At 39.1% G+C, this 12,249-nt stretch overlaps 1 protein-coding gene across 4 annotated transcripts in view; it reads left to right on the plus strand.

The window, feature by feature from the left end:
- SPATA7 (spermatogenesis associated 7) overlaps window positions 1–12,249 on the plus strand; it is a 39,021-nt gene continuing 26,772 nt past the window's right edge. The window contains exons 1-3 of one of the 4 annotated variants that reach the window (XM_030319741.2): window positions 5–170; window positions 7,306–7,380; window positions 9,232–9,327. In XM_030319741.2, the coding sequence (XP_030175601.1) occupies window positions 152–170; window positions 7,306–7,380; window positions 9,232–9,327 (190 nt within the window). In that variant the 5' untranslated portion in view covers window positions 5–151. Of the gene's footprint in view, window positions 171–5,972; window positions 6,111–7,305; window positions 7,381–9,231; window positions 9,328–12,249 lie in introns of all 4 variants that reach the window. The other 3 variants (XM_030319743.1, XM_030319744.1, XM_030319742.2) reach the window with 3 other exon arrangements.

A 12,249-nucleotide genomic window follows, 5' to 3' on the forward strand; every position in this document is an offset into this window, starting at 1 on the left:
CCTTAGCAACGGGCCTAGCGACGGTCTCCAGCGGCTGCCGCCCCGCGCCGGCTCCTGCGCGCCAGTTCCCTGCTGCGGGGGCTGACCCTGCCCGGGGAAGGACCTAAGGGGGTCCGGCGTGTCCTCACCGCGGCTGCAAGAGGATCTAAGCATGAATGGCAGCCGGAGAGGTAAAGGGAACTCTCAAGGGCGATCGCCGCCTCGCGCCGCCGCGTTACCGGGCCTGGGGTCCGGGATCCGTGGCGCGTGGGCGCGGGTCGGGGCTGCGCCCTGGGGGCTTCAGGTCCCCTGTTGACTCGCCACTGTTGGCCCCAGTGTTAACCCGCGCACAGGAGGACGAGGTCCTGCCTGCTCAGAATTTGTGGCCCTGACTGCTGGAGGCCCGGTCTCTTGAACTCGGCGCATGCAGCCTTTCTTACGTCGGTGGCTCCGAGGCAGAGGAACTAAATTTAGGCCCCCCAGATCAAGCTCCCTTGCTCTCCGCAAGGACGACCCTCAATTTCCTCATCTCTCGAATGTGACAGTAAAATGTCCATGTCATAGAGTTCTTGAAGTTTAAATGCGGATAATATATAACTCCTGGCACATTTTAAGTAATCGATTAAATACGAAATCTTCCCTTCTGTAACCACCGTCCTCCCCACAAAACAAATAACCCAGGGATTCTTTAACTTTAATGTGAATAGGAATCCCCTGGGAATCGTGTTAAAATGCAGATTATGGGGGCGCCTGGGTGGCTTAGTTGGTTAAGTTGGTCTCTTGATCTCGACTCAGGTCATGCTCTCACGGTTTGTGGGATGGAGCCCCGCACCGGGCGGTGCACTGTCAGTGCAAAGCCTGCTTGCTTGCGATTCTCTCTCCCTCTCTCTCTCCCTCCACCGCTCACGCGCGCTCTCTCTCTCTCTCTCTCTCTCTCTCTCACACACACACACACACAAAATAAATAAACTTAAAAAAAACATTATGATTCAGTAGGTCTGCTGGGGGCTGAGAATTTGCATTTCTTGTATGTTTACAAATGATGCAGTGTTGTTGGCTTCCGTGTTATCGGCAAAGGACTAATCCATAATCACTATATTCACCTACCCTTTATTGAATACTGTCTGGGTCAAGTGGACCCAGTATCTTTATTTATTTGTATATATTTTATTTATACTTTATTTATTTATAAATATATAAATTTTTATATTTATATAAAAATATTTATATTTATTTGTATATCTTTAAAGTATCTTTATTTATTTGTATATATTTTTAAGTCCTCTCTCCACCCAATGTGGAGCCCAAACTTACCACCCCAAGATCAAGAATCACATGCTCTACCCACTGAGCCAGCCAAGCACCCCCTAAAAGTATCTTTAAACCAAGCTGCTAGATGGTTCCTTGCAGTGTCTCGTTTTTGAATATGAGTGTGCTTTTATTACATAATCATTGGTCAAAATAAGTCCTGTTGTGAACATACGAGATTACTATCCATTGATAGCAAACTGTATATTCTGACACTGTCAACGTAAGTTCCAGAAAAAGCAAACCAACATGCTTTTATGTTTTTTTTTTTTTTAACGTTTATTTATTTTTGAGACAGAGAGAGACAGAGCATGAACGGGGGAGGGTCAGAGAGAGGGAGGCACAGAATCTGAAACAGGCTCCAGGCTCTGAGCTGTCAGCACAGAGCCCAACGCGGGGCTCGAACTCACGGACCGCGAGATCATGACCTGAGCCGAAGTCGGCCGCTTAACCGACTGAGCCACCCAGGCTCCCCTAATGTTTATGTTTTTTAGAAATTTTACAACATAAGCTATCCTTGCTGTGTAACAGAAACAACTCCCAAGTTATCTCATTATGCAATCCACAAAAACATCTTGATAGGTATTATCCTCATTTCACAGTAAATAAGAGGGTCATATACAACTTGCCAAGGTCATAGTAAGCGGCAGAACAGGCTTTGAGTCCAGGTGAGGAATGTGAAACCTTAGAGCCATTATTTTTAGATACAATCCCATGGGAGAGGTGGGAGCATGGGAAAGGATATATGTAAAATTTAAAGTACAGAGGCATACCTCGGACATACTGCAGGGTCCGTTCCACCACAATAAAGCAAATATCTCAGTAAACTGAGTCAAATAAAATTTTTGGTTTCCCAGTGTATATAAAAGTTGTGTTTACCCTACACTGTAGTCTATTAAGTATGCAGTAACATTATGTCTAAAAAATAATGTACATACCCTCATTTAAAAATACTTTGGGGCGCCTGGGTGGCTCAGTCGGTTAAGCGTCCGACTTCGGCTCAGGTCATGATCTCGCGGTCCGTGAGTTCGAGCCCCGCGTCGGGCTCTGTGCTGACAGCTCGGGGCCTGGAGCCTGCTTTGGATTCAGTGTCTCCCTCTCTCTCGGCCCCTCCCCCACTTGCACTCTGTCTCTCTCTGTCTCAAAAGTAAATTAAAAAATATATATACTTTATTGCTAACCAATGCTAACCATCATCTGAGCGTTCAGCAAGTGGTATTCTTTTTGCTTGTGGACGATCTTGCGTTGATGTTGATGGCTGCTGGCCGATCAGGGTGGTAGTTGCTGATAGTTGGGGTGACTGTGGCATTCCTTAAAATAAGACAACATTAAACATTGAACCTTGCCCTATCAGCTGACTCTTCCTTTCACGAACAATTTCTCTGTTCACGAACGATGCCTTTTGATAGCATTTTACCCACAGTAGAACTTCTTTCAAAACTGGAGTCAATCCTCCCAAACCTTACCTCTGGTTATCAGCCAAGTTTATGTAATAGTCTAAATCCTGGGTTGCCATTTCAACAATCTTCACAGCATCTTTGCCAGGAATAGATTCCATCTCAAGAAACCACTTTGCTCATCTTTAAGAAGCAACTCCTCTGGGCACCTGGGTGACTTCGTCGTTTAAGCGGTCAACTTTAGCTCAGGCCATGATCTCACAGTCTGTGGGTTCAAGCCCCACGTCGGGCTCTGTGCTGACAGCTCAGAGCCTGGAGCCTGCTTTGGATTCTCTCTCTCTCTCTCTCTCTCTCTCATTCTCTCTGTCTCTGTGCCTCTCCCCCACTTGCCTCTGTCTCTCTCTCTCTCTCTCTCTCTCTCAAAAATAAACAAACATTAAAAAAATTAAAAAAAAAAAAGCAACTCCTCATCCATTCAAGTTTTATTGTGAGATTGCATCAATTCAGTCCTGTCTTCAGGCTCCACTTCTAATTCTAGGTTTCTTATTTCTATCACATCTGCAGGTACTTCCTCCACCGAAGTCCTAAACCCCTCAAAGTCATCCGTGAGGGTTGGAATCAGCTTCTTCCAAACTTATTAATGTTGATATTTTGACTTCTTCCTATGAATCACAAACATTCTCAGTGGTATCTAGAATGGTGAATACTTTCCAGAAGATTTTCAATTTCTGTTGCCCAGAACCATCAGAGGAATTACAGCTAAAGCTTTATGAAATGTATTTCTTAGATAATAAGACTCGAAGGTTGAAATTACTCCTTGATCCCTGGGCTGCAGAATGGATAATGTGTTAGCAGGCATGAAAGCAACATTAATCTAATTGTACATCTCCATTAGAGCTCTTGGATGAACAGGTGCATTGTCAGTTAGCAGTAATATTTTGAAAGGAATCTTTTTCTGAGCAGTAGACCTCAAAACAGTGGGCTTAAAGTATCCATCGAGCCCACCCAGGAACACCAAGGTAGGTAGGTAGGTAGGTAGGTAGGTAGGTAGGTAGGAAGATAGATAGATAGATAGATAGATAGATAGATAGATAGATAGATAGGTATTCAGCAAACCATGTTGTAAACAGAAGTGCTGTCACCTAGGCTTTGCTGTTCCATTTATAGAGCACAGTAGATTTAGCATAACTCTTAAGGGCCCTAGGATTTTTGAAATGGTAAATGAGCATTGGCTCCAATTTAAAGTCACCAGCTGCTTTAGCCTCTAACAAGAGTCATCCTGTCCTTTGAAGCATTGAAGCCAGGAACTTCTCTCTAGCTGTGAAAGTCCTTGATGTCATCTTCTTCTAATGTAAAGCTGTTTCATCTATGTTGAAAATCTGTTTAATGTAGCCATCCTTATTAATTATCTTAGCTAGATCTTCTGGGTAACTTGCTGCTTCACTTTGTACTTTTATGCTATGGAGATGGCTTCTTTTCCTTAAACCTCCTGAACCAACCTGTGCTAGCCTCAAGCTTCTTTTCTGCAGCTTCTTTACCTCTCTTAGTCCATAGAAATGAGGAGGGTTGGGGCCTTGCTCTGGATTAGGCTTTGGCTTAAGGGACTGTTGTAGCTGGTTTGATCTTCTCTCAAGACCACTAATACTTTCTATGTGTCAGCAATAAGGCTGTTTCACTTTCTTATCATTTATGTGTTTCTTGGAGCAGCACTTTTAATTTCTTTCAAGAACGTTTCCTTTGCATTTTTATAACTTAGCTAAGTGTTTGATACAAGGGGCCTAGATTTGGCCGGTCGAGGTTTTCAACATGCCTTCCTCACTGAGCTCTGTCATTTCTAACTTGATTTAAAGTGAGAGATACGTAACTGTCCTTTCACTTGAGCACTTAGAGGATATTGTAGGGTTATTAATTGGCCTAATTTCAATATCATTGTTTCTCAGGGAATAGAGAGGCCCGAGAGAGAGAGAGAGAGAGAGAGAGAGAGAGAGAGAGAGAGAGAGATGGAGGAATGGCTGGTCAGTGGAACAGTCAGAACACATAACATTTATCAGGTTCCCCTGGATTGAGATCCACAAACTCTGAATCTGTTACACATAGTTCCTGTGTAATCGTGGGCAAATTACATGTTTTACTTCATGGTGCTTCATCTATAAAGTGGGACAATGATAATACCTGTCTCATTGGATTGTTGTAAGGATCAAGTACATTTGTAGCTACCAAGTGTTTAGAACAGTATCTGGCACGGTTAGTATTCAATAAATTAACTTTTGACTACAAGTGAAGAAACCCAATTCAAACTGTCTTAGAGAATTTTTAGCTCCTATAAAGAAAAGTCTGGTAAGGGTAGAGCTTCAGTTAGATCCAGAGACTCAAGCAATATCACCAGGAATCTCTCTGTCTTCCACTTTTCTCCAGGTAGGTTTCATTCTCAGATAGGTCTCCCTTGTATGGTGCAAGATGGCCACCAGAAGTTCCAGGCTGATTTCTGTCTTGCACTGGGCTCTAGCCCAGTGGAAAGAATGTCTCTTTCCTAATGGTTCCAGTAAAAGTCCCAGGATTGTGTGTCATTGGCTGGACCTGGGTCACATAGTCATTCCTGATTCACTCAGCATAGCTGGTCAGATTTGGATTATATGCCCACCTCTGAGCAGTAGAATAAGCTGTACTTGAACCACTTGGACTAAAAGTGAAGGGCTAGTGGTTCCCCAAGGGCAAGTTGAGGTCCTGTCTCCACATACAGGGGCATTGGGTTCTGGGCAGGCAAAAAGTGAAACACTTATTTTTCCTCCATAGACACAAGGTCTGCTTGAGAGTTTTTGTTGGTTAATTTGCTTTTTTGTGTGTTTAGGTTTCAGATCCCCTTCTTTCCTGGTAGAAACAAACTATGCTAATTTCATGACTGTCATTACCAATTCAAATGGTGTAATCTTGATCTCTCTTGTCCTAAATAATAAGTTAATTTTTTTCCTTCCTGCTCTCTGGCCTGTGATACAGAAGGATCTTCTCAGACATTCTGATCTCAACTTGTTTTTCTATTTTAGTCTCTTTTAGCAGACTTTGTTCTCTGGTCCTGGATTTTAGTTCTATCTAGACACCTCTTTTTCTATTTTCAGTCATCTATATTTCTTCCAGACTTTGTGCCCCCTCCACGCCTTTATAGCTTATAGCAGCCCACCTGATGGCAGACTGACCATTTTATACACTTAAAACATGTCTTAGTGATACAGTATTCATATTTTGCATGTTAAATTACATTAAACTCTGTAACTCAGACTTCTTATCTTGAAGGTTACCCCTCAATACACAATCTACTTTTGGAGGAAATAAATTAATTTTGTGAGGAGGTTGATGTCTAATTTTCCATCCATTTGGTCTGAAAGATGAGACACTGACTTTAGGGGAGATAGGATCCAGACAAGAGTGTAAGTAAGTTGGACTAGATGAACTTTAAGACATCTTTTAATAATTAAGTTCTGATTCTGACATTTTTATATATCTTCTACATAGTGACATTATATTATATAATTTCTAATTTATTAAACTGCTTTGTAAGGGGATTACTTTTTATTTTAATTTTTTTCACATTTATTTATTTTTGAGAGATAGAATGTGAGTGGGAGAGGGGCAGAGAGGGAGGGAGACACAGAATCCAAAGCAGGCTCCAGGCTCCCAGCTGTCAGCACAGAGCCCGACGCAGGGCTCAAACACACGAACCGTGAGATCATGACCTGAGCTGAAGTTGGACGCTCAACTGACTGAACCACCCAGGTGCCCCGGGGATTACTTTCTTAAAATTATTTTTAAGGACAGACTGGCCTATGATTAACTAAATAATTAATACATATGTATTAACTCAAAATCTCACTTCAAGTGTATCTGAAAATTATTAAAAAATCTGGTAGGTCAGTGGTATACAGAATAAAATTAATATGTATCAGATAACATAATTGATATAGTTATCATTTTATCCAGTGAAACTGAAGTCTCAAGGTACACCTGTTCTGGAAACAACTTACTTTGTTAAAAGAGAAGGCCTTTTATCTATGGCAGAAGAATTTTTGTCTGTCTGATGTATCATTGCTGGTTAGTAATATGATTGAATAAAATTTTAACAATTCTGAGGGGCGCCTGGGTGGCTCAGTCAGGTAAGGGTCCGACCCTTGATCTCAGCTCAGCTATTGATCTCGGTTGTGAGTTCAACCCCCACGTTGGGTTTCGTGCTGGGTGTGAAGCCTACTTAAAAATAAATAAACAAGGGGCGCCTGGGTGGCGCGGTCGGTTAAGCGTCCGACTTCAGCCAGGTCACGATCTCGCGGTCCATGAGTTCGAGCCCCGCATCAGGCTCTGGGCTGATGGCTCAGAGCCTGGAGCCTGTTTCCGATTCTGTGTCTCCCTCTCTCTCTCTCTGCCCCTCCCCCGTTCATGCTCTGTCTCTCTCTGTCCCAAAAATAAATAAACGTTGAAAAAAAAAAATTTAAAAAAAAAAATAAAAAAATAAATAAAATAAAACAATTCTGATATTTAAAATCAAAGGTAGATTTATTATTTTTAAATGCTCAGTATTTTTGTTTTTGTGAAAGATGTGTTTTACTTATCCTAATTTATATTTTTTTGTTAAAAGTCAGAGCAACCTCTGTCCTTCCCAGATATGGTTCACCATGCCTATTTAAAGGACACTTGAGCACCAAAAGTAATGGTAAGTGAGGTGTTTAAATGGTAAAAGATTATTTGTTAAAAGGTTGACTGTTTGTTTCCTTTATTTGTAAATTGTATGACATGATGAAAAATTACTTCATGTAATCAATATTGAACCTCGTATTGTTAATTATAATTAAATAGTATAGGAATTCTTGAGAAAATTTAGGAGGCCATCATTTCACACTACTATTGTGCCCAGGACGTGGACCTGGTCGCCTCCCACTCCCTGCTGTATCTCCGGCCCACCTCTACTCTTTGCTGGCAGACCACCCTGGCATACAGCCTACCTTCCTTGTTAAAATGGTGGTCAGGAGGTTATTAAAGACACTGGTACTGAAAGGGAAGAGCACTTGAAAAATGCAATTTGTATCCGGAGTAAACACCGATGGGCCTCTTTTCCAACTGGAGTTCTCGATCCTATGAAAAGGAAATCTGAATTTTCTGTGTTTTCACACTTTAAAGGCTTTAAATTTTTAACATGAACTTAAAATATATTTTTATAATTATAGCTTCAAAATTTAAACTGCATTTTTAGGCAAAATAATTGAAAATCTTTTTTTCCTTACTTACATGAAAAGTCTTTGATTCTGGTTCCTCTAAAAGTGAAAGACGGATCGCATTTTCAATTAACTTACTTATTTCTGGTAATAAAGTATATATACACATAAAGCAGAGTCATAAACATTGAAAAATTATTTTTAACTAAAAATTTTAAACTAGATGTAAAGTATACATACATTAGAAAAACAGGATGAACAACAACAATATGTAGTTTGCTAACATTTTTTTTTAAGAATATATGTGTGGAGCTGCTGTAGGTATAGTGGTTCTAGGTATGAAGCTGATTTGGTTCACATCTAAACTGCGTCCTTTATCAGCTGTGCGACCTTGAAGACCTAATTCACATCTCTCTTGGTCTCCACTTCTTTTAAATGGTAATAATGACTAAATGGCTTTTACATGTGAAGAATCTAGAACAGTGCATGCACGGTACCTATTCAATAAATTTTAATTGTAGTACAAGTATTAAGCTTATCGTTACTGTATATGTTTGTATTATGCATAGAATTTCCCTAGAAGGATGCATAAAAATGGTAGTAGAGTATACTTCTGGGAGGGGAGGCTAGGGGTCATGACAGGATATTCACTTACTTTTCAATCTTTATATGCCATTTTAGCTGTTGGTTTTGTTTAACTATATGTATGTATTCTCAAAAATGGTTTTTAATGTTTAAAAAGTTATGCCTAGATTTATTTACATTTTATACACTCATATATAAGTGCTTAATTATTTCTAAGGTATCTTTTAAACAGTTTAGATGAGATTGAGAAGCTTATGGAATTTCTATGTGATCGTATTTGTCTTAATATATTCCTAATACTTCAAAAAAAGTGCAGTAAACTGATCATGTTTTCAGGTGTAAAATTAGAAGTCGCCCCTCAGAAAAGAATCTTTGCAGAGAATTTTAGAGTTTTGGATTTGTTTGACTTACTCAACTATTAACAATGCTAACATTATTTTATAATCAGGCAAGCAAGCTAAACGCTTTTAGTTATGAGATTAATGTCTGTCAATAAGAAATAGTTTTGTAAATGTAATGATAATAGATTATATTCCAGAATCTCTTCCCAAACTCTCAGTTTTAGAAAGGCTTGAACCCAAGTAGTCAAGAGCTTGTCAGTTACCAGTGCAAGATGAAGGCTAGGACATACCCAGCATCACAGATATGTCAGTATGTTAATTTTCAGGACATTTTATAAAAATGAGCTTAATAATCAATATCTTGTTTTTCTCATAACTTGATATTAATTCTAAATATATAATGATTAAATATGTTTTAATTTTTAGCTTTTTGCACTGACTCCTCCTCTCTCAGACTAAGTACTCTCCACCTGGTCAAGAATCACATGGCTGTTCACTATAATAAAATCCTTTCAGCCAAAGGTAAAAATGTGCAAATGTGAACTTTCTATATCCAATTTAAATCCTCAGCTTCACTTCTAGTTAGGGTAAATCTGTGGCAGAAATGAATATATTATATATAAATGTATTTATGTTTCATGTAGCAAGATATCACCTGTTAACTATAGCTTTTATACATAGAAAATTCAGAATGCCATTTTTGTTAACTCTATGTGATATCTATATAATAACTACTTATTTCATTTTACCTGTGTTATCCCTAATACATTTTTGTGGTTAGATATTGATGTTAATATAATGAAAGTTTATAATCTGCTTTTGTTTTCACATCTAAAGAAATTGTACAAAGAAGATACCAGCTGCTCTTTTTTTTCTTTTTGGTTGCTTTGTTGAGATAATAACTTATATATAATAAAATGACTAATTTTAAGTGTACAGTTAAGCATCTGTGTTTTGGAACATATATCCATTTGTATGATCACCACAACAATCATTCTGTAACAGGGACTAGCCAACTACAGCTTGTTGGTCAGACCCTCCCACCACCTATTTTTGTACAGGTCTTGAACTAGAAATAATATTTATATTTATGTTTTTAAGTGGTCAGAAAAAAATCAAAAGAGCAATATTTTGTAACATGTGAAAGTCACATAAAATTCAACTTTCATTGTCCAGATATAAAGGCAATCGTGTTCATTCTTGGACATATCGTCTATGGTGGTTTTTGCACTAAAAGGCAGAGTCGACTAGCTGTGACAGAGACCACATCACTCTGCGAAGCCTGAAAAGTTTACCATCTGTCCCTTTACAGAAAACGTTCACTGACCCCTGATGTAGAACATTTCCATCATCCTAAAAAGTTCTCCCTAGTCCTTTGCAATCAGTCTCCTCCTTCAATCCCTGGCAACCACTGATCTGCTTTCTATGACTATAGTTTTCCTTTCCTAGAATTTCATATAAGTGGAATCATACAGTATGAATCATTTTGTGTCTAGCTTCTTTGAATTAGCTAATGCTTTGGAGACTAATCCATGTTGGTGTGTGCATCGGTAGTTCTTTCTATTGCTAAATAGTTTTCCAGTCAGTGACTATACCATAATTTGTTTATGTATTCATCAGTTGGTGGATATTTGGATTGTTTTGACTCACTTTTGGCCATTAGGAGTAAAGCATACAATCTTCACATACAGTCTTTGAACACATGCTTCCATTTTACTTGATTAAATTTATTCACTATGAGTGGAATTGTGGGGTAAAGTGGTAAGTACATGTTTAACTTTGTAAGAAACTGCCAAACTGTTTTCCAGAGTGACTGCCATTGTGTATTTCTGTCACTTGTACATCCTCACCAGAACAGTACTTCCTTTCGTAGCCATTCTATTGGAGACATAGTGGTAGCTCATCAGGTTTTCGCTTGTATTTCTCTAATGCCTATGATGTTGAACAACTTTTCTTGTGCTTATTTTCCTTTTTTTTTAACATATTTTATTTTATATTTGAGAGAGAGAGAGAGAGACAGAGCATGAGCAGGGGAGGGGCAGAGAGGCTCCTAGCTGTCAGCACAGAACTCGATGTAGGTCTCGAACTCACAAGTAGTGAAATCATGATCTGAGCCGAAGTCAGATGCCCAACCAACTAAGCTACCCAGGCACCCCTCTTGTGCTTATTTTCTATTTGTAGATCTTCTTCGGTGAAATATCTGTTCAAATTTTTTGCCCATTTTTAAAGATAAGTTATTTGTCTTCTTAATACTAAGCTGTGAGAGTTCTTTATGTATTAAAAACAGGTCGTATATCAGATATATTTTCTCCCTGAGACTTACCTTTTCATATTCTTTAAAAAATATTTATTGTGAAATTGTTTTAGACTTATAAAAAAATTGCAAAAACAGTACGGTGTCACAGAAACCCTTCACCCAGCTCTCCCTAATGTTAAAATCTTATATAACCATAGTAGTTATTAAAACTAACAAGTGACCATTGATAGAATACTAGTAACTACTGACTTTTTTGAATTTCACCAGTTTTTCACTAATGTCTTCTAAAAAAGTTTTTATCTTCTCATTTGAAGAGCTAAAGTTTGTGTTTTTTATTTTTTTTAATATTTATTTTGAGAGAGAGAGAAAGAGCACACGTGAGTTGCAGGGCAGGGGGCGGGGGGGGGGGGCGGGGAAAAATTCCAAGCTGATTACGCAGAGCCTGATGCAGGGCTTAATCTCACAAATGCTGAGATCATGACCTGAGCTGAAATCAAGAGTTGGACGCTTAACCAACTGAGCCATCCAGGTGCCTAGAAGAGCTAAAGTTTTAAATTTTAGTTAATGTTTTATGAAGTTTATGTTTTATTTATTTTGTTTTGTTTTATTTTTTTAATATTTATTCATTTTTGAGAGAGCATGAGAAGAGGAGGGGCAGAGAGAGGGAGACACAGAATCGGAAGCAGGCTCTGAGCTGTCAGCACGGAGCCCGATGTGGGGCTCGAACCCACAAACTGTGAGATCATGACCTGAGCCAAAATTGGTTGCTTAACCAACTGAGCCACCCAGGTGCCCCTGAAGTTTATATTTTAAATGATTGAGAAATCTAGAGAAAAATTATATTTTGTGACATGTGAAATCAAGTTCAGTTTTTCGATTGTTTTAATAGTTTAACTTTTCAGGGGTGCCTGGGTAATTCAGTCAGTCAAACATCCAACTCTTGATTTTGGATCAGATCGTTATCTCACAGTTTCATGAGTTTGAGCTCCTCATCAGGCTCTGCGCTGACAGCACATAGAGCCTGCTTGGGATTCTCCCTTTCTTTCTGCCCCTTCCCTGCTCACCTTCTTCTGTCTCTCCCAAAATAAGTAAATAAACTTAAAAAAAATTAAAAAATAGTAGTTTATACTTTTCATATCCTGTTTAAGAAATCTTTTCTGGGGCGCCTGGGTGGCGCAGTCGGTTAA

This window comes from Lynx canadensis, chromosome B3 (assembly GCF_007474595.2).
Source record: "Lynx canadensis isolate LIC74 chromosome B3, mLynCan4.pri.v2, whole genome shotgun sequence".
Lineage (NCBI taxonomy): Eukaryota > Metazoa > Chordata > Mammalia > Carnivora > Felidae > Lynx > Lynx canadensis.